General features: G+C 65.4%; 4 protein-coding genes across 7 annotated transcripts; 1 reads left to right on the forward strand and 3 right to left on the reverse strand.

Annotated features, from left to right (window-relative positions):
• Positions 1–465: 465 nt before the first annotated feature.
• Positions 466–9,294, reverse strand: ZFYVE27 (zinc finger FYVE-type containing 27). Of its 4 annotated transcripts, none has more exons than XM_075154816.1 (11): positions 9,066–9,148; positions 5,464–5,534; positions 5,207–5,393; positions 4,930–5,025; positions 4,626–4,738; positions 3,757–3,887; positions 3,352–3,423; positions 2,812–2,956; positions 2,460–2,506; positions 1,521–1,602; positions 466–1,295 (listed from the first exon to the last, which is right to left on the reverse strand). In XM_075154816.1, the coding sequence occupies exons 2-11, from the start codon at positions 5,519–5,521 to the stop codon at positions 1,231–1,233; spliced, it is 996 nt and encodes a 331-aa protein (XP_075010917.1). In that variant the 5' UTR covers positions 5,522–5,534; positions 9,066–9,148; the 3' UTR covers positions 466–1,230. The 4 variants fall into 4 exon arrangements, with proteins under 4 accessions (XP_075010917.1, XP_075010915.1, XP_075010913.1 ...); XM_075154814.1 differs by lacking the exon at positions 9,066–9,148 and adding an exon at positions 5,607–5,903; XM_075154812.1 differs by having other exon boundaries at positions 5,207–5,534; positions 9,066–9,294.
• MARVELD1 (MARVEL domain containing 1) lies at positions 7,483–10,075 on the reverse strand. Its single transcript, XM_075154819.1, has one exon. It carries the CDS (start codon positions 9,957–9,959, stop codon positions 9,432–9,434), a length of 528 nt encoding a protein of 175 aa, XP_075010920.1. The 5' UTR covers positions 9,960–10,075; the 3' UTR covers positions 7,483–9,431.
• A 268-nt stretch (positions 10,076–10,343) lies between these two features.
• AVPI1 (arginine vasopressin induced 1) lies at positions 10,344–11,537 on the forward strand. The gene is made up of 3 exons (XM_075154820.1): positions 10,344–10,517; positions 11,015–11,306; positions 11,386–11,537. Exons 1-3 carry the CDS (start codon positions 10,430–10,432, stop codon positions 11,444–11,446), a joined length of 441 nt encoding a protein of 146 aa, XP_075010921.1. The 5' UTR covers positions 10,344–10,429; the 3' UTR covers positions 11,447–11,537.
• A 186-nt stretch (positions 11,538–11,723) lies between these two features.
• Positions 11,724–19,299, reverse strand: PI4K2A (phosphatidylinositol 4-kinase type 2 alpha). The gene is made up of 9 exons (XM_075154811.1): positions 18,880–19,299; positions 16,033–16,233; positions 15,641–15,772; positions 15,403–15,556; positions 14,725–14,786; positions 14,191–14,290; positions 13,803–13,936; positions 13,469–13,528; positions 11,724–13,332 (listed from the first exon to the last, which is right to left on the reverse strand). The coding sequence occupies exons 1-9, from the start codon at positions 19,273–19,275 to the stop codon at positions 13,171–13,173; spliced, it is 1,401 nt and encodes a 466-aa protein (XP_075010912.1). The 5' UTR covers positions 19,276–19,299; the 3' UTR covers positions 11,724–13,170.
• Positions 19,300–19,467: the final 168 nt, after the last annotated feature.

Genomic DNA, 19,467 nt, shown 5'->3' on the forward strand with positions numbered 1-19,467 from the left:
GCAGCTGGCTGGCAGGGACCCAGGCCATGGCCGTTCCCAGCTGCACAGCAGCCAGAGTCACATTCCTGGGATAGCTGGGAGCTTTGCTGTTCACGCAGGGAAAGGTCACCCTTGTACGCGCAGGCAGCTGCCGGGACCACCGCCTGGGCAGGGCAGGGGAAGGAGCAGCCCCGGGGGGCAGAGAGGAAGCCCAGCAGCTCCTGCCAGGGCTGAGCTTCTCCCTGGCTCCAGCCCAGCAGGATCCAGCCCTGGCACAGCCGAGGGGGGGCAGCTGCACACAGCCCTGAGCAGGGGGCAAACAAGGCCACAGCACGACAGAAGATGGAAACCCCAGTAAGCAAGGAGAGCTGGTGGCAGAGACACACCATTTCTCCGTGACCACCCGCAGGACAGCGGGGCCAAGGCCATAGAGGTGCCGGGGTGACCCAGGGCTGGGACAGCTTTCACTGGGCAAGACGAGCCAGCTGAGGGCAAGAGATTTATTGGTCATTCTTTATATACACTTATATATTAATCTGTAGTAGAAAGCAGCAGTCGCTAAGTGCACAGAGCAGCACCAACTCGTGCCTCTTCTCACACTGCAGCTGGAGACCTGGCCACACAGCCCAGCCCAAACTTACCCTCTGTGCTACAGCCAAATACGGGGGGGAAAGACTAAACCTGCAGGCAGTGCGGCCGAGGAACACAGGAGTGACCAGCAGGGTCTCAGCTGAGCCAGGAGCAAAGACCGTGTCTCCTGGGGTACAGGTAGAGCTCTGACTTGATCCCAAAAATACAGTCACCTAGCACAGTGCTGGGAAAGGCAGGGACAGAGCCCTGAGGTTGTTCTGCCCCACCCTGGAGGTGGAGGTAGGACCACAAGTGGGAAGGATGGCTCCTCCACCACTGAGCCAGGCCACAGGGCCTGGGCAAGTACGTGGTAGGGCACAGTGAGTGCCAGGGAGCGCCCAGGGCTTGGAGCAGCTGCCTGGGGGCAGCCGCAGGGATGGGGGCACAGCTGTGGGCAACGCTCCACCGCAGGGACCCAGCCGGGGTGGCAGATGCTGCGTGGCTGGGAGGGCTGGTCTGCCCCCAGCCTGGCGCTGGCAGGAGGAGCAGCGAGCGCAAGCGTCCTCTGGCAGGGTGACACCACGCTGGGAACCAAGCGGCCCAGGCTCCCGGCTGCAAGGGCTCCCGCTGTCCCAGGTGTCAGGCAGTGCAGGACCCAGGAGCTGGCTGGGCCTGTTTCAGTCACTTGATGAGCACCTGGTTGCACAGAGCACACACGAACACCGTCTCCCTCTGAGCCTCCGGGGCTGGAAAGGAAAGCAGGTGTCAGAGATGCTCCCCTTCCCCACCACGGGCTAGGCACCCCAGCCACGGAGCTGCTCCGAGAGCTGCAAACCCATCACCGCTCTGTCCCGAGCCAGGCTGCGCTGGGCAGGCCCTGTCTACCCTCCCCACCAGGGCTGGGGCAAATCCCTGCAGCAGACAGCACAGGTGGGAGCAGGAGCTCTGCCCTCCTCCACCTTTCCACTCACCCGTGGCTCCCATCACAGCCTTGGGGACTTTGAAGGAACAACACCTGGAGCAGAAGCTGTTCCCACAGTTACTGCAGCTCCGCTGTGGAGAGAGATGGAGGTGAGACACTACTCTGGGCCCACTCCCGGCCCTCCCTGGCAAACACCAGTGCCAGAGCACTGCTAACAGCATGCCCTGCTGAAGGGGAGTGGGTGCAAGCCCTGAGCCCCGACAGCAACAGCAGAGGGGTCATCTGCCAACAACACCTGGACAAACCGCCCAGGCCTAACGCTGGATCTGCATTCAAGTGTGCTCTAACATCACAGGCAGCCTGTGCCCAGCCTGAGAAAGCACTGGGAGCACAGGCTCCAGGAGGTTTAAGGACACTATATCACTTCCTATGCTGTAACCCTGGAGGGACGCAAGCTCCAGAGAGTCCCAGACATATATCAGACTAACCCAGGAGTAAGGGGAGGGGGCCACGAGTCTGGAGAAGGGGAGGCAGCAGGAAGACAGCAATGTGTCTGGAGGGAAGAGATACATCCTTCCCAGAACTGCCCAGGGGACTGAGCGCCAAGCATCATGCGCAGGGGCTCAGATAAGACAACAGGGGTGGCCTTTGCTCCTCTAGTTCCCACAAGCAGACCCATGCTCTGCTTCACCGGAAAGCTCTCAGGCCACAGGAAATGGGCTAAACCAGGGCACAGAGCAGGTGCCTTCAACATCAGCACACGCGGGTTTGGTCTGAGGCAGCTTCCAAAGGAGCAAATAGACAAAGGCTCCACAGCACAAGGGATCCCTGACACCATTAGGCATGCGACAACACCCAGCACTTAGCTGAGGTCATCTGCTGCTGGGCTGTGACTGAGGCCAGCCACCCGAGCTGCCAGAGGAAGCCAGGGCAAGCCACCTCTGCCCCAGGTGCAGACAGCAAGCTGGGATAGAAGCAGAAGACTCACCCTTTTCTTGAGCACAGAGAAGGTGGCTGCACAGCCCGTGCAGCTCCCTGGAAGAAAGAGAGCAGAGGTCAGGCAGGGCTCTGCTGCCTGGGACTGTGAGAGGTACACGAACACCCATGGCTGTTGTAAAGGCTCAGCTCGGAGACGACATTGCTGCACCTTCCCACCCTTGCCTTTCCTAGGAGGGCTGGTAACATCCTCCCCATGGATGGGGGAGGTCATTGGAGGTGTCAGCACAGCCCTAGCAGGCACCACACCACTCTGTCCACTCCCAGTTCTGTGGTCACCACTGGGAGCAGCACAGACCCCGCTCTACTGAGCTCCCCCAAGCAGCATCTGCTCCCAGCCTTACCGAAGTTGTTGCTGGGGTAGCGCTTGCGCAGGCGCTCAGTCAGGCGTGACACCTTGCTGCGGATCACCTCATTTTTGCTCATAAAACCGTTGTCCGGGAGGCTGAGGTCAAAATCTGCTGAGCACTGAGAGCTCTCATCATCCTCCTGCAGAGAGCAGAGCCAGCTGAGCACGGAGGGGTGGCTGGGGGACACGGTCGAGGGCTGCAGGGCAGCCCACCCCAGAGATGGGCACCCAACAAGCAGGATGCTCCACCTGTGCATCGCACAAGCCCACCCGGCAAACCAGGCAAAGGCTGCCAGCTCCAGCTCGGAGGAGATGCCCCTCTTGCACACCTTGGCATGGCAGTACTCACCATGACCAGCAGCTGGTTCTCCTTCTCCCGAAGCATGGGACAGAGAGGAGACGTGGTACAGATGGAGTCAGAGGCACCCAGCCCCACAGCCACCCTCCCTGAACACCCAAGCTTGCCCACCAAGGCCCTCACCCCTTCCCACCTCAGCTGCCCTGCAGGCACAGCCCACCCCCACCAGCCTCAAACCTCAATAGCATCTTTGAACTCTTCATCAGGCTCTGCCTCCTCCGCCTCCTCCACACTGCCAGGGGTAAGGTCCTGCGAGAGATTCACAGAGCTAGTCCTGCTGTGCCCACGTTTCTGCAGCAGGTTCCATGACAAAGGACCAGGCAGCCCCACGAGAAGACATGAGTCCCAGAAGGTGCGGCGAGCCCCTGCCTTCCCAGACTGCATCCTTACATGCAGCAAAAGGTCTGAGCCAAGCCCCCAGTGCAGCAGGGCAGCCCCCAGTAACTCAGGAGGGGCTCACAGGCTTCCAGCAAAGCTGGCAGCTGGAAGGAATTTGTGGGTAGAGGAACACAGGCACAGCCAGACCAAAGGGCTGACCCCGCAGCTCCCACCCCACAACTGCCAGCCCTGCCCCTATCTCACCTCTGTGCTGGTGGGTGTGGGGGTCCGATCCAGGGGGGCAGCAGTTGGCAGGGGTTCGGCAGGCTCTGGAGTGCTCTCGAGGGGTTTGGTGCCCACACACTGCTCGATCGAGGCCTTGAGCTCCATTATCACTGGTAAGAGGGGAACGTGGCTGGAGCAGGGTGGCACTTCCCTTTTCCCAGCCCCACCACAAAGCCGGCTGCAAGAGCCGATCTCCAGGGCTCACCGTGGGACATTGGCACATATGACCTTCACCCGTCAGGTACCCTGAGCCCTCCTCTGCTCACACATCAAAGTTAGGGTAGCAAGGAACCCCCCACCACCTGCCCCAGCTCAGGATAGGGAACAGCAGGGGCCTTAGTCACGGCTCAGCCACACAGATCTCATCCAACTCTCCTCCAGCACGTGCCACAGAACAGGGAGCGCCTCCAGCTCTTCTCCTCCCCTCTGACGGCACGTTTTCAAGCCTGTGTCATACATTGCCACAGGCACCGAGAGTATTTCAAGTCCTGCAAAGCAGGGTCAGGGACTGAGAGGGGTGGCGATGCTCACGCGCAGGCTGCGTTGCCAGGCCCCCGTTTGCCACAGCGCAGAGGAGAGCAGGAAACAGCACCCAGGCCAGGACACACAGCAGGAGAGGCTCTTGTCTCTCACAGCCGGACCCCAGGACCCCACCACCCAACCTGGGCTGCTGAGCACCATCTCTAGGACATCGTTGCCCTCGGGGGGGTTCAAGTCCCATGACAGAGCCCAACACAGGACACCGGGCTCACATGAGGGTGCTGGGAGAGGTCCAGGGCAGGATTCCTGGCTTCAGAAGGCCTTTCCCCAACCCACCCACAGAGGCCACTTCCAGGGAGGTCTCTTACCTTGGTAGAACTGGGTGTTTCCCAGGAATAGGGTGCTGTTGAGGATGGCCAGGACCCAGCAGAGGGGCAGCACGTAAAGGACGCAGACAGACCCCAGCAGTGCCCCATAAAACCTGGGGAAGGAGTAGCAGGACACTGCGCTCAAGACAGAGCAACTCATACCACAGCACAAGCCCCCTTCCTTCATCTGGTCCTCCACCTGCTCTCTCCAAGTACCAAATACATCAAACGCAGCTCCACACGCCTGGCCAGGCCCCTCTCCCCACTGAGCCTGCCGCAGGATGCCTGACCCGGTACTACTCACTGGGAAGAGACAGTGGGGTTCTCCCAGTACAGTACACGGTACACTGCCTCGCAGCTGCAGCACATCCCGCTCAGGAACCCCTCCAGCTGGATCAGGCTGCAAATGAGACCTCACAGTCACAAAAAGATCCCACAAACACACACCCTAGCTCCCCGACACTCATACGCTTTACGGTGGCCAGGCTGGCATGAACCCAGGCCCTCCGCAGCCACAGAGAAGCCTTCCTGGCTGCAGAGGCCCCAGGAGCCCCACAGCCAGGAGGGCTCCAGAGACTCACAAGCTCTTGACCTGGGCGATGGCCTCCTGCCGCGAGAGCTGCACCCTGCGCAGGTCCTCCCGGCGGACACTGTGGTACCTGCTGCGCACCAGCTCCGGCTCCGAGGGCCGGGCCCGGCACGTCTCCTGCAGGTAGCCCAGCAGGGCCGGCACCAGAACCAACAGGGCGAGCACCGAGTACCAGGCGGCTGGAAGAGGCGGGACAGCGTCAGCCCGGGGGTCTGGGGAGGGGCCCGGCCCTGTCGCCCCCACACGCACCTTGGCCGAGGGTGAGCAGGAGGAAGTTGAGGCCGAGGCAGACGAGGAGGGAGCACATGGGCCGCTGCCACCTGCGGAGAGGAGAGAGGGTGAGGGCCGTGATGCCCCGGGACGGTCTCGGTCCCGGCCCAGCCCGCACGTACCGGAGGAGGGAGCGGACGCCCTCGGCGGCGTCCCGCAGCGGCTCCAGGTAGAGCTCCAGCCGCCGGTAGCTCCGCACCAGCTCGAGCAGATCGAAAGCGGCGGCGGCCTTGGGTGGCGACGGCTCCGGCGGGGCCTCACCAGCCCCCGCCGCCCCTTCAGGGCCGCCTGCCACCCCGTCCCGCTCCACCGCCTGCATGACGGGCCGGGCCGGGCCGGGGGAGCGGGACCGGAACAGGCCGGGCTGGGCCCGCCGCCGCCGCTGAGCTCGGCCCTAGGCTGCACTCCGCTTCCGGGAAGCGGCCAGGTGCGCCGTGACCTCACCCGCGGCGCTGGCACGCAGCCAATCAGAAGAGCCGGGCTAGAAAGCGCAGGCAGAAGCCCCGCCCCTGCGCGGGCAAAGGGGCGGAAGAGGCCTCGGCCCCGGAAGCGACGGCGGTTCGGCCCCGGCCCGCGGGGGCCCATCGGTCGGCGGGGCCGGGTGGGGCTGGGGCTCGGGGCCGTGGGTGTGCTCTGAGTCTTGCGACCGGTCGAGGCGTGGGGCTCGGTGCCGACCTGGGGCCGGGACTCGGGGCCGGTGGGTCCGGTCTAGATATGGGGCACGGCTCCGACCTGGGGCTGATCTCGGCCCTGGCCCGGTCGCGATCAGGGTCTGGTCTGGTCTAGGACTCAGTCCCAGTCTGGGTCCAGTCCCAGTCCAGGGCTGGGCACTGATCCCGGTCTGACCCTGACCTGGGGCTCAGTCGCAGTCTGGGTCTGACCCTGATCCGGGACTAATCCTGATCCAGGGCTCAGGCCAAGTCTGGGTCTCGGCACGGCCTGCTCCCAGCCGTGTCGGGGCCCTGTGGGTTTGTCCCCATGGGCTCCATTGCTGGGGCACCTCTCCACGGGGAGAGGCCAGAGACCAGCCTGGCACTGGGGGTCCCTGGAAAGGAGTGGGGGGCTCCCCCCAGGCCTGTGAGCATGGCTGGCTCATCTGCTGCCCCTCCATGCCCCCAGAGCAGCCTGCAGCCCTGCTCCCACTGCCTTGGGCACCACAGGCTGTCCTGCCAGGTGCTTGCAGTAGGGCAGGGCTGCTGGCTCCCAGGGATGCTCTGGGGACCCCGGGCTGCATCCAATGCCAAAAGGGGGGATTCCATCCTATAATACTCCATGCAACCTTGTTAGCCCTATACCAGCTCTCGGATTATGAGGGCAGCACAGGGCTCAACGCTGCTGCCAGCTGCCCACAGCCTCCGGTGAGCAGGGTACGTGTCCCGCAGGAAGAGGGCTGGGGGTCCCAGAGATACCCCAGCTGATCCCCGTCCCAAGAGTGTGGTCCAAGGCTGATCCCCATCCCAAGAGTGTGGCCCAGGACCAGAGCCAGCCCTGGGAGATGCTGGCTGCCCCCAGCCTGCCCCTGGCTCTCAAGAGGCCCAGCAGCATGGGCACGACTGCCCAGCAGTGCCCCAGCCCTGGAACAGAGAGCCCTTTCAGCCCAGAGTGACGAAGCCCATAGGAATGCAGCTCCATCCTGTCCCCAGCGCGTCCCTGCGGCCACACAGCCCCGGGGACTTGGCTTCCCTCTGCACCGCTGGGCGGCGGGAGGTGCCCGCACCCAGCACCAGATGAGCACTAGTGCCCTGCCTCTGGAGGGGGCAGTGGGGCTGGGGACAGCCCCTGACCCCAAGGGCAGAGGTTTAAGCCTCTCTACCAGGAGCAGTGGCTCAGCAACAGGGAGCCTGCCTGTGACCCCAGAGCACACCAGGACGTTGTGACCATGGCCAAAGGCTCCAGGCAGGGAGCCCCAGGGTGCAGGGCTACAGAGCCGGGTGTGATCTCAGCTCAGACCCCGTCCCCAGCAGGTCCCAGCCCTGGCACAAAGCCCCAGACACCCGGTGAGCGCCAACGTTGCTTTATTTGGAAGGTGAATCCATAGGCACCGGAGAGGTGGCTGGAGGGGGACAGAGCCGGCGCGACAGGCAGTGTTGCAGAAAGCCAGGGAAAGGCACTTGTGGCAGCAGAAGCCCCGCTGGGCATCTCGGGCAGCCTGGGACAGGGGCTGCACCAGAGCACGCGGGGGCAGGCGGTGTCAGAGACCAGCCCTGACACAGGGTAGGGACAGCACGTCCTGCCCAGGGAAGGGGTAGATGGCCCGGGGGCTGGCAGGGCGCCCGAGCACGAGGGGGGATCGGCTGGGACAGCACCTCATGACGGAAGCAGTGACCCAGTGCCCCCTCCAAGCCCCAGGGGGATCACGGCTGCTGCTCTCCACACCAAAAAAGGCACCAAGGAACCCCAGGCAACAGCCAGAGCCCGTGGTCAGCTGCTAGGAACACCCATCTCGCCAATCCGAGCCCACACAGAGCCTGGGGCAGACCCTCCCTCACACCGGGAGCGACAGAGAGGACCTGCCTCCGGGCAAGGCGAGGAGAGCTTGTGGCAGGGCAGCCCCGGTGGGGTGCTCCTCCAAAAATTCCCAGTCTCTGGCAGCCCGTTGCTCCAGTCGGCCCTACAGGTTCTCCTCAGGACTTGGCATCTGGTGGGCTGTGGAGGCTGATCCAGGGCTGGGCTGGCCCCGCTGCCGGTGTTCTCCCGTTCCCCAAGACAGCCTGTGTCCCCGCAACGCCTGGCCCCAGCTCCCCTGTGGGCACGGTGCCAGCGGCAGCCCAGCACTGCTGTGCTGCTGTGCTCACCCTTCCCTTCTGCCTCACCACGGTCTCCAGGCAGCGCAGGGCCCCGAGATGGAGCCAGAGAGTCCCGAGACGAGAGTTTTCCGGGACGATAAACCAAGCGCCGCAGAGCCAGGCAGGGCTGTGGGCCAGTCTCCAGTGCCGCTGGCGAGGCCGTGCCTGTCCCTGTCGGAGCAGCCGGGCCCTGGGACAGGCTCGGTGGCTCTGGATGGCTCAGAGCCACGAACCTCGCTGCAGGAGGGCAGGGGGAGAGAACAACCCAGTGCCCTGCTCCCTTCAACCCCAGGGGTACCTGGCCACATCCCAGGGCAGTACGAACCCCAAGGCTGGAGAAATTTACCCCCCGCCCAGGGTCATAGGACCAGGCTATGGCCCCGCTCACCCTTCCCCTTGCCCTGCAGCGACAGAGGCCTTGCTGCTCTGTGCGGGCTCAGCCCCCAAACAGGACAGCGTGTCCGGGGGGCCGGGGTGACGCCAGGTCAGGCTGTGCAGGACCTGGGTGTCTCCACACCCCCAGAGCGCAGGGCAGGGAGGGGCTGAGCCCCGTGGGGCTCCGGCAAGACGGCGGACGTTTTCAGGCCAGACAGGAGGAGGGGCCCGGGCTGGGGAAGCCGAGATCAGAGCCTCCGTTAGGGAACTGTGGAGGCACCGCGCAGTCGGGAACGGCAGGAGCAGGCTGCCAGCGGGTTGGGGGGATTTATGCCCACCCAACCCCACTACACACCACTGCCCCCTGCTCAGCTCCCCCAGGTCAGTCACCCTCCGCCCCAGGGACGGGTCAGCACCCACCTGAGCACGCAGCATCTGCAAGGCCAGGGGCAGGGGAATTGGTCAGGGGCCCTGGGGGGCTCCCAGAAATTGGGGTCCCTCTTAGGGGCTTTCCACTTGGGTCCTTCCACTTGCAATAGCCTACATCTGTCCGGGGGTGGGAGAGGGGCCTGTGCAGCGGCTGGATGTCCATGCTGTCTCGGCGGGATGCAGGGGAAGCCGTGCTCAGGGAAGGCCTCTGTCTGTCCATCCGTCTGCGCAGGAGTCTCCGGAGGAAGCGCGGTGCAGTCAGCCGGGAGGGGATGGGGTGGCAGGGTCACTTCGTCCCGAAGCGGGGCTGCTCTCTGTCCATGGGCGAGGAGAAGGGGAGCTGAGTGCCGCGGGGTCTCAGATGATGTCGCGCTGGTCCCGGCAGCGCCGTGACAAGCAGTAGAGCCCGGAGAACAGGTACAGGCAGGCAGCGATGCCCCCGCAGACGGAGGCGCTCAGGTAGGCGCCGTAGAGGCAGTGCTGGCTGTAGCCTGGCAGGTTGCAATAGCTTCTCCGCCCGGCCTTGTAGCCCATGATGCCGGTGGCAGCTGCGTAGAGCCCCACGCCCAGCGCCAGGTCGTGCACCAGGTTGGTGAGGAGCCAGCGGGAGCCCAGCCAGGGCACCAGCGCCCAGCGCCCCAGCAGGCTCAGCCCGAAGAGGACCAGGGTGAGGAGCCAGACCAGGACGGCAGCGAAGAGGGCGAAGTGGGCCGCCCCCTCGTACTTGTGGGCCGCCACCGTCACCCAGAAGGCAGCGCCCAGCACCAGCTGCCCCAGGCGCAGCAGGCCCAGCGGGCTCCGCAGGTAGGCGCGGTGGAGGCTGAGGGAGCCGCGGGCCGGTGGCCCCGGGGGCGGTGGCACTGCCGGGGGAGCCGTGCGGGCCATGGCGCGGCCCTGCCTGCTCCGGCGCGGCTCGGGCGGGACTCAGGGCCCCGGGAGCGACTTCCTCCCCCGACCGCTGCCAAACATCTGGCGCCTAACGGTCCTCCCCGCGCGGGGCCTCTCCTCTCCGCCCCGCCCCGCCCCGCCTCTGCGCCCCGCCGCGCCTCCCGCCGGACACCCGCGGGCGACCGCGGATGCCTGCCGCCACCGTCGGGCGGGGGCCGCCGCGCCCTTCCCGTCCCGCCGCCGCGGGGGTGGCCGCGCCGCGGGGCGCGGGAGGCGGCTGGAGGAGGTGGCGGGAGGCGGCTGGTGCCGGCGGCGGGATCGGGGGGGAGCGCGCCGGGGCCCCGCGCGGCGGCCGGCGGGGGGCGCTCGCCGGGGCTCCCCGCTACGTCACCCGGGATTCCCCCTCGGTGTGACGCGCACCGGGGCTCCGCCCGGGGGCGGGCCGCGCCCGCCGCACCTCCCCGCCTATGACGTCACTTGCGCCACGTGTCCCCCATCCGAAAGGCGGTGAGGCCGCGCCCCTCGGCGCCGATTGGCCCTGGCGGCGGGAGGCGGGTGCGGATTGGCGGCGTGGCGCGGGGCGGGGCGGGGCGGGGCGGGGCGGGTGAATGAACGGGGCGCGCGGCGCGGGGCAGCGGCGGGACCCCGGTGCGGCGGCGCGGAGCGGCCCCGGGAGTGCAGCGGCCACCCGGCAGACCCGCGCCGGCCGCCACCCCCCCCCCAGGTCTGTGCGAGGGGCCGGCGGGCGCGGGGCGGCGGCGGAGGGAAAGTGGGTCACGGCGGGGCCCAGCGCCCCGGGCACCGGCGGGGCGGGACAGGACCTGCGTGCGCCAGCCCGAGCCGGGCACCTCCCGCGTTCCCGGCCGGCCCCGCCCGCGCCGCTGGCCACCTGCCCGGCGCCCCGGCCCGCCCTCTCTCTGCGACCGCGGCGCGTCCTTCCCTCGCTGCCCGCCCTTCCTCACCGGGCGTCCGCGCCGGCTCCCGGGTGAGGCGGGCCGGGCCTGGCGGCGGGAGCGGAGCAGAGCCTGACGCCGTCTCTCCGGTGCACGCAGCGGCCGAGGCCATGGGCACGCCGGCCTCGGTGGCGAGCGACCCTCCGGGGCGGGCGGCGCCCGCAGCCCGGGGCCGCAAGCGGGCCTCGGCCAACATCTTCCAGGGCGTGGGGCTGCCGGAGCTGCGGAGCCTGTTCCAGAGCGGCGGGGCCGAGCGGCCCGAGGAGCGCGCCCGTCTCGTCTGGCGGTACGCGGGCCAGCGGCGCATGGCGCGGGCCCTGCGGCGGCTCCGGCGGCGGCCGGCCCAGCCCGGCGGCGGGATAGCGGCGCTGCGGCGCTTCGGCCGCCTGCGGTAGGTGCGGGCCGGGGCGGCGGGGGAACGGGGGAAGCGCGGCCGGGCCGCGCCGCTAACACACACCTCTTCCCCGCAGGATCGTGGAGAAGGAGCCAGAGGGCAGCCGCGGGGCCGAGGCGCCCTCGGGGTCCATGTAGCAGCACTGAGCAGCCAGGCCGTGGAGGAGTGGGGCTGCTGGACAGCAGGTGCCGGGACCACCGGGCTCTCCAAGGACACTAAGTGTACTGGACAGGGTGCAGTAGTTAATAAAAGGTGGACAGCGGTGGCTGCGTGAGGCTCTGGCTGTGTCCTGCCAACCCCCGGCCTTCCCCCAGGGCGGCAGGACCTTGGTCCAGGCCATTGTACTGGACCTGGTGTTCAGGGAACAGCCCTGACCTGCTCTAGGGTGCTGCGGAGAGACGGAGGCAGCCAGCTGAACGGCAGCTCTGTTATTCAGACGGTTGCATGGTTTAAATACATTACATACATTTCTACAGTGCATTAGAACAATACATTTTGGGTCAGTCGGAGATGCAGCTGGGCCTGGCCGGGGAGCTGGGGTCACTGCTGCCCACCCTGTGCTTGCACAGCCAGTGCTGAGCCCCCTCCCCATGCAGGAGACAAGGGAGCTGCTCTCCCCTCCCAGGCTCGAGCAGCAGAGCCCCAATGAGCCTTCATTCCCCCCCACCCCCTAAAGATGGGCTAACAGGACAGGGAGACCCAGCACTTCCCCCAGCAGCAGAAGCCGCAGCTCAAGGCAGGCGGATGCAGGCAGCAGCCCTGGTACCGTTTTAAACAACACAAGCTCAGCAGCTTCTGGGGAGAGAGGGGCTCGCTGCCTCACCCACCCACAGCAGGCCTGTGAGACTGTCAGCACCGGGGCAGCCAGGAGCCCATGCTGGCCCCCCGTACTCCCATCACACCTCCCACCCATGCAGCAGAAGAGCCCCTCCAGACCTTCCCCAGCAGCCCCCCGCCCCTCGAGGGGGCCCTAGGCACAGACAAGGCTGGCACCATGCTGGCTGCACAGCAGCCAGGGAGCTTGCTGGGAGCAGGGGCAAAAGCCAAGCAAGAGCAGCTGTGGAGACCTGGCAGGAGGCATAGACTGGGGCAGCAGAGGGGGAGAGGCTGCTCACACCCACCCTCGGCCCTCTCCAGCTGGAGGGGCTCCAACAGGGGGGCACTAAGCTACAGCCTCTCCCAGAGCCGCCTGCTATTCACAAGGACAAGCCAGCACCTCTTTCCCCTTAGTGTCTAACTGCACCCAAGCCAGCCCCATGAGTTGTCCCTCACACGTCCCCTCCTCGAGCCCCCAGCCAGAGAACAGCCGTTCATTGCGGTCCCCACTGCACCAGCAGGCAGCAGGAACTCCCCCTGAGGAAAGCAGCGTGCACGGGGTTGGGACAGAGGAGGGACAGTGGAGGAGTACAGCACACTCTCGGGGAAAGGGAGGGGGTATAACCCGCTACAGGCCTTCCCAGCCTGGCAGCTGGCACGGCGGGGAAGAAAAGGGCCAGTGGCTGGTGTAAAGGGCTGGACGGATCCTGGCCCGGGCAGCCTGCTCATCCCAGCCCCAAGCAGGGGTGCTCAGAACAGCATGCAGGCCAAGGAAGGGAGGCAGGGTCCCAGCTACGCCACGGCTCCCAGCGGATTCCCACACCTCCCCCTGGGCTCTGCCCCAGGCAGGGCACTGAGCTCTGACAGAGCTGGGGAGGGACCATGCCCGACCTGCCTGGCTCCTCCAGTTCAGCTGCAGGTTCCTCCAGCTGCACCTGCTCGCTCTACCCAGAAGGTCGAGTCTCAGCCACAGGAGCCAGCAGTGGCCCGGCTCCTCTCGCAGTGCTAGTCCGAGGCAGCAAAGCCCTGCCCGCGGCTCCCACAGCTACCACCATGAGAAGAAAGGCTTCCGGCTCTGGAAGCTCTGCGTGTAAGACTCGCTGGCAGTGCGCTGATGGGAACGTGCCGTTTCCACAATCACAGGCGGCATCTGAACGAGGTGCAGGGGGCTCTTCCCGTCTTTCAGCGCCTGAGTCAGGTTCAGGATCTGTATGGCACAGCAGAGCAATGCCTGAGCTGCCCCGCCAGAGCAACAGAGAGCATCCACCCCGGCACCCTTCCTGCCACACAGGCAGGACGAGGCTCTGCACCTCACCCATCTGCCTTCCCTACACACAGCTCACCTGGCCTCTCATGACAGCAATCTGCTTGTGAAACTGTCCCCTGTCAAAGCCAGGGTCTTTCTGCAAGAGAGAGAGCAGAGAACACAGTGGGATCCACCTGCTGCCCCACACTGCAAGAGATGTCTATTCCCCAAGCAAGCCTCTCTCCTTCTGTCGCACGGGTTTCCTGCTTCTCCCCACACTGAATCTTCAGCTCCTGGCAGAGGGATAACCCTGCTATGCCTCAGCCCAGAAACAATCAGAAGCTTGGCCACCTTTCCATCCCCTGCAGCTTTGACAACCCACCCCCACTTTTCTTCCTTCCAAGCCATCCTCACCTGTTCCCCCAGCTTACCTTGAAGAGCTCATACAGATCTTCCTCCAGGTCCTTGACAAAGTTGGGGTCCGAGATCTTGGGAAGAATCAGGTCCTTGATCTCCTGTGAAAAGGGGATTTTGGCCTGGGGTAGCCATGCCCAGTAGAATGGGTCTGTGGGAGGAAGCAGGAGACATTAGAGCTGGGGAAGGCAAAGGATGGTGCCACATGCCCCCAGATCACCTGCATCTGGGATACAGGGTCCAGCACCCGCTTCCTACAGCCTCTGCTGAGGCGGAGCTGCCCATGAACCCAGAAGGTTTGCAGAGGGACAGCCCTAGCCCTCTCCTCTCCAGCCTTGAGGACGATGCCCCAGTGTGGGGTTGTATGGCTCACCAGGGTGCCCTGGCACAGCCTGACGGACTCACATGCTCTCCAGGAGTCCGGGTGTTTCAAGGGAAAGGCCAAACCATTGTCTATAGCAGCCAGCTTGATGATGGGCTCCTTCACCACCACCCAGTCGCTGTCCTGGAAGGAAGCGGAGCATGTCACAAGGAGGCCCCCCCAGCAGGAACAGTTCCTCTCCCACTCCCTGCAGCCAGGATCTTTGCCCTGGCTACCACAGAGGCACAGCAGCCTCTCGCCCGCAGCATGGCCCCTTGCCCACAGGGAAACACTGTCTGCTTCGGGTGGGAGGGGGACAAAGCTGCTCCCCCCGCCCCCAAGGATGCACATGTCCAGCAATATCAGTTTCCCCCACAGAGCCCAGCTGCATCCTCACAAAGTCCCACTAGGCCACAAACCACCGCTGCAGAGGGCAACAAAAGGCCCAGGAGACAAGATCAGGCCTCCACACGCTGAGAAACCCAAGCCAGCTGGGTAATCCCCGGCCCGCCTGCCAGGCAGGCAGCTTGCAGGAGCAGAGCCCCCCGCGGAGCCCCTGCCCGGGAAGAGCCGCTCACCCGCACGCCCGCGCTGTCCAGGGGACAGTCGTACTTGATGAGCCAGTTGTCATTGCCCCGATCTGCAGGGAGGTAAAACCAGCTGTGTCAGCACCAGGGCCTGCCTGCACCACACCAGGCAGAAGATTACTCCTCCTCCGACCCGGAAGTGAGACAGACCAGTTTTAGGCCCAAAATCCACCCCAGAGCCCTCGAGCTTGCTGCAGGCCTGGGAAGCCACATCAACCCCCACACAACCAGCACTGGAGACTGGAGAGGTCCACATATCCCCAGCTCACAAGAGAAAGGTCAGCCTGCAAACCACGGAGTGCTACCCCGACTCCTTCCAGCTTGGCAGGAACTCAGAAGCCCAGCATGAGATGGGATATAGGGGTACAGTCAGGTGCTGGTTCTCCGGATGTCCCTGGATCCCTGCAGCTGGCAAACTTTCACCCCAGCACCGTGGTGGATGCAGATCTCCAAGAATGTAGGTCAGCAGCCAGAGCATGGCCACGGTGGTGGGCAGCCACAGCAGCTGCACTCTACCCAGAGGCAGCTGCCACCTGGCAGCAACCAAGTGGTGTTGAGAGGAGTTTTGGATGCTGGGAAGAGATGCCAAGCCCCTGTCCCCCTCCCCTTTCTCCAACTGGCAGGACATGAAGGAGCAGGCAGTGTCCCACGCCAGGCAGCCAGTCCTACCTGTGTTCCTGATGATGTAGTCCAGGACCACCAGCCGCTCGAACTGCAGCAGCAGCTGCCTGTTGGTGTTCTCCGGGAGCGGCTCAGCTTCAAACCGCCGCAGCCAGTAGTCAGCATCCTTGTAGCCTTCCACAAAGAGCTGGAAGGAGCCCACCTGAAGCAAGGAGAGGCTGCGTTACAGGAGGCCGTGGAGGACAGAGAAGCGGCGACGGGCAGGCGTGGAGGCTGGCAGCTGTACCTTGGGCGGCAGACCAATGCGGTTGAAGCGTTGACCGACTTTCGGCACCTTCTCCAGGGCCAGCCTCTTTCCTCGGGACTTCACCCTGTCGATGGCACTGTAGTTAAAGGTCTCGCTGGCCAGATACACCACCTGGGGGGCACAGGAGCGCAGACATCAGCAGGGGCACCTGGCAATTGTCACAGGACTGGCTGATAAAACCAAGACACAGCATTTCCCGTGGCTCTGCCCAGCACGAGGATCCCCACGGTTTGAGCAGGAGCAGTCCCAGTCCAGAGCTCTCAACACAACATCTCCGAGGTCAGCAGTGCCACAAGACAAGGCGCAAGCAGAGCTGTGCAGAAACACATGAAAGCCTCCCTGGAACAAGATTCCAGCAGCTGTCCTCTCACCTTCGTGCGGGGAACAATGTTGAGTTCCAGTTTCTGGTCCACCAGGCTGGCGCCTGCCTCTGACAGGTAGCCCTGGTTGAGGACAAGGCAGTCTCTCCCAAAGCAGCACGGGCAGCACAACTTCTGCAGCCACTTGGTCCACTTGGGGTTCAGCTGCCCGTACGGCTCCTCGTTCTTGGGCTTGAAGACGCCAATGATTTTCTGTGAGCGGGAAAGAGGAGGGCTGACTCAAGGTATTGGCAGAGTCGGGACGCTCACCTCTGAGCTAGCCTGTGGTGGGGACACTCAGGAACATGCCCAGAACAGTCCCTCACCGGGGCAATAACTAGCCCCTGCGATCAGGCAGACCCCGCACCTCCCGGGAAGGAGGCAGGCAGGGGCTGGGAGGGACCCTTCCCCAGCCAGCACCCTATCCCATGAGAGCAAGGAGCTGCCCAAAGACCTCCATACCCAGCTCACACACCTGGAAACCACTCTCCTTGTCCCAAAAGACAGCAGCGATGATGCTGTCCCCTGGTAAACATCCCAGCCCAATTCCAGTGACCTTTGCATGGCTGGCGAGAGCTACTGCTCGCAGTTCCTCGTTACCTCCATGCAGGAAAGGGAGGGGTATAGCGATCCCTGCCCTGGCTCCAAAACCCATTGAACGGGACTTATCCCAAACTGGGGCCAAAGCAGCCGAGTGGCTGGAGGACCTCCGAGGAGCCCAGGGCTCTGTGCTGTGGCACCCGGCTGGGGACAGCAGAGGGGCTAGCCCTCTGGGTACACTGTGGGCAAGAGGGCACAGGCAGCTCCAAACTGGCCACCAGCTGGTACCAGCAGCACCCCCAGCCCCTCAATCCAGCTCCGCAGACATTGACCCCACAGCGAGGACAGCAGCACAGGTACCCACCGCTGCAGAGGGCACGGCGGCCTCATGCTGGGCACTGCACCATCACCAAGCCAGCGTTGCCAAGCCACACAGCTGAGACAAGGGCCAGGAGCAAGGCCACCTGCCCCCACAGGCCAGGCACCCCTGGGGGGCTGTGCAGCAGCTCCAGGCTGGCAGCCCCTGCTCCGGGGTGACTCAGCAGCACACACGACCAGCCCTCCTCCCCGTGGCTGGCACCAGCCCCAGCCTGAGTGGGTGGCACTTCCCCAAGCTGACCTCCTGCCACAATGTGGAAGTGGGACATGCGTCCCAGCACTTCAGTGGGAAACCCCAGTGCAATCCTAGTTTGCCAGGGGCCAGACCCCAACCCAGGGCAGGCGGGAGCAAGGTTTTGTCCACCAGGAAGAGGCAGAGGAAGGGTTTGAGGGAACAGGAGCACTTCAGCCATCCCCAGATCACACAGAGGAGCCACTTCCTCTGAGCAGGCAGGAGGGCAATCCCCTCCTCAGCCCCACGTGAAGGCACACAACTGCCAACGTGTCCTTGAATTTGAGCCTACAAGAGGCTTGTTGGGAGCTCTGGCAGCATGGAGCCCTGTGCTCCATGGAGCCAGTCCAGTAGAGCAAGGCCCAGCTGGGCAGGGACAGTGTGAGAGCAGAGACCAGAGGCCTGGCACCACAGTGTCGCCTTCTAGACAGACCCGTGTCGGGAGCAGTGCTGGCAGTGAAAACAGATCTGCCTGGCGCCAGCAGCAGGGCAGAGGGAGCCGGGCCAGCCCAGAGGCGCAGCCAGCAGTTGGGGTAACCGCAGCCACCGGGGCTGGGAAAGCACATCCCGGCTGGGACAGCTCAGGCCCCAGCAGCTGGGAAGCAGACACAAGAGAAAAGTTTTTCACCCGATGCCCTCCCCCCTGCCCGCAACAGCAGCGTGCTGCACTCTCTCCCGTGCCAGCAGCAGGGAGGTTTTGGTGACCCTGGGCAGAAAGCCACAGAAACCAGACACACACCACATTCGCTGACAGCAGGGCAGTCCGGGGGACCTGCCAGGTGACATGGCCAGGAGTACACAGACTTTGGCTCCTCGCGCGCATCCTCCACCAGCCCTCACCAAACTCTGGTCTCCTACGGCCAGGCAGCCTCCGCCCTACCACCCCCAGGCAGCTCGTCCAGCCACCCACACCAGCGACACCACATCTCGTATTGGGCAACGGGAGGGAGCGGGAGGGCAGCAGGAGGAAGTGTGTATTGCCCCACAGCCCACCAGCTCAGCTGCGACCTGCCTGCCACAGCTCCCAGGAGCCAGGCTCCATTCAGGGCAGGAAAAGTAGGGCACACCAGAGACCGCAAGCCTAGTCCTGCTTCCCAGGAAGCATCCTGGCACACACGTGGCGAAGGAGTCACGGGAAGCAGCAACAGCTCGAGTAATTGGGCTGGACGCTGCAGGTCACAAGACAAGCCGCCCTGTGCTGTGTGCACATCCAGTCAGTGGCGTGGAGACGGCTGCCACACAGCTGACCAGATCTATAAGGGACCAGCTATACGCCAAGGACTTTGCCTCGATTGTATCAACCACGCAACCACAGAGGAGATATCTTGCTCCAGTCTCACAGGCGAAAAACCAGCTCAGCTCTCAGGGTCGCAGCCCTAGGGCTGGAGTCACCGCGGTCAGGAGATGCTGATGCACAGGCCTGGGGGAGAGGGTGACCCTTCCCCTCCGGGCAGAAGAGCCACAGAAGAGGCTGAAGCAGCACTTGGACACAGCTGCCCCCCACTCTTGCTGCTGGTTCCACTGCACTTCTCCCCGGGAAGCCCAGGGCGGCTCCAGCCGCTCCTACCAGCCCCCCAGGGCCGGTCACCTGGGCCAGCATCACCACTTCCCCCGGGAGCGCCCTCCTCCCGGCCAGCGCCGCTCAGCCCGCAGGCCTCGGGGAGCGGCCGGCCACCCCCGGGACGGACACGGGGCCGGGACGGGCTCACCCCCTGCGGGTCCTTGACGAAGTAGCTGCCGCTGGAGCCCTGCGAGATGCGCTCGGGGAAGATGCCGCGCTCGCTGGCCAGCTCGGCCCGCCGCACCACCTCGGCGAACTCGGGGTCCTCGGGGAAGTCATTACGCTCCCGCTGCGCCGCCGCCGCCGCCGCCTGGGCCTGCGCCGCCGCCTGGGCCTGCGCCTGGGCCTGCGCCGCCGCCGCCGCCGGGCCCCGCGCCCCGCGCTCCAGCAGCGGCTGCCGCTCGCGGTCGCGGCCGCCGGGAGAGCCGGGAGGGGAAGGCGGCGGGGGGGCGGCGGGCGGGGGGGCGCGCACGGCGCCCCCCGGCAGCCCGTAGTCGGGGGCCTGCGCCCGCTCCGGCGACACCAGCGGGCTCGTCTCGTCCATCGCGCCCGCCCGGCCCCGCCGCGCTGCCCGCGCCCGCCGCTTCCGCTCGCGTCACCGCGCCGCCACGCCCCATTGGCTGCTCTGCCCCCGCCCCGTCCCGCCCTGCCCGGGCGTTGCCGTGGGAAGGGCGCCCGCCGCGGGGGCGGCTGCGGCCGTGGTGCCGGATGAGGCGGGCCTGGAGGCCCCCACGCC

This window comes from Calonectris borealis, chromosome 7 (assembly GCF_964195595.1).
Source record: "Calonectris borealis chromosome 7, bCalBor7.hap1.2, whole genome shotgun sequence".
Classification (NCBI taxonomy): Eukaryota; Metazoa; Chordata; class Aves; order Procellariiformes; family Procellariidae; genus Calonectris; species Calonectris borealis.

Bases quoted from the DNA above. Each gene is read 5' to 3' on its own strand.
- ZFYVE27 (XM_075154815.1), bottom strand. From the start codon at position 6,069: ATGGGCCCCCGCGGGCCGGGGCCGAACCGCCGTCGCTTCCGGGGCCGA. The intron at 4,739-4,929 runs GTGAGTAGTACC...CTCCTTCCCCAG, and splicing joins AACCCCACTGTCTCTTCCCA to GTTTTATGGGGCACTGCTGG. The intron at 3,424-3,756 runs GTGAGATAGGGG...AATCTCTCGCAG, and splicing joins CCACACCCACCAGCACAGAG to GACCTTACCCCTGGCAGTGT.
- MARVELD1 (XM_075154819.1), bottom strand. From the start codon at position 9,959: ATGGCCCGCACGGCTCCCCCGGCAGTGCCACCGCCCCCGGGGCCACCG.
- AVPI1 (XM_075154820.1), top strand. From the start codon at position 10,430: ATGACGTCACTTGCGCCACGTGTCCCCCATCCGAAAGGCGGTGAGGCC. The intron at 10,518-11,014 runs GTGCGGATTGGC...CGGTGCACGCAG, and splicing joins GCCCTGGCGGCGGGAGGCGG to CGGCCGAGGCCATGGGCACG. The intron at 11,307-11,385 runs GTAGGTGCGGGC...TCTTCCCCGCAG, and splicing joins CGGCGCTTCGGCCGCCTGCG to GATCGTGGAGAAGGAGCCAG.
- PI4K2A (XM_075154811.1), bottom strand. From the start codon at position 19,275: ATGGACGAGACGAGCCCGCTGGTGTCGCCGGAGCGGGCGCAGGCCCCC. The intron at 15,557-15,640 runs GTACAGCTGCCA...TCCTTGCTTCAG, and splicing joins GCATTGGTCTGCCGCCCAAG to GTGGGCTCCTTCCAGCTCTT. The intron at 13,529-13,802 runs GTAAGCTGGGGG...TCTCTCTTGCAG, and splicing joins ATCTGTATGAGCTCTTCAAG to AAAGACCCTGGCTTTGACAG.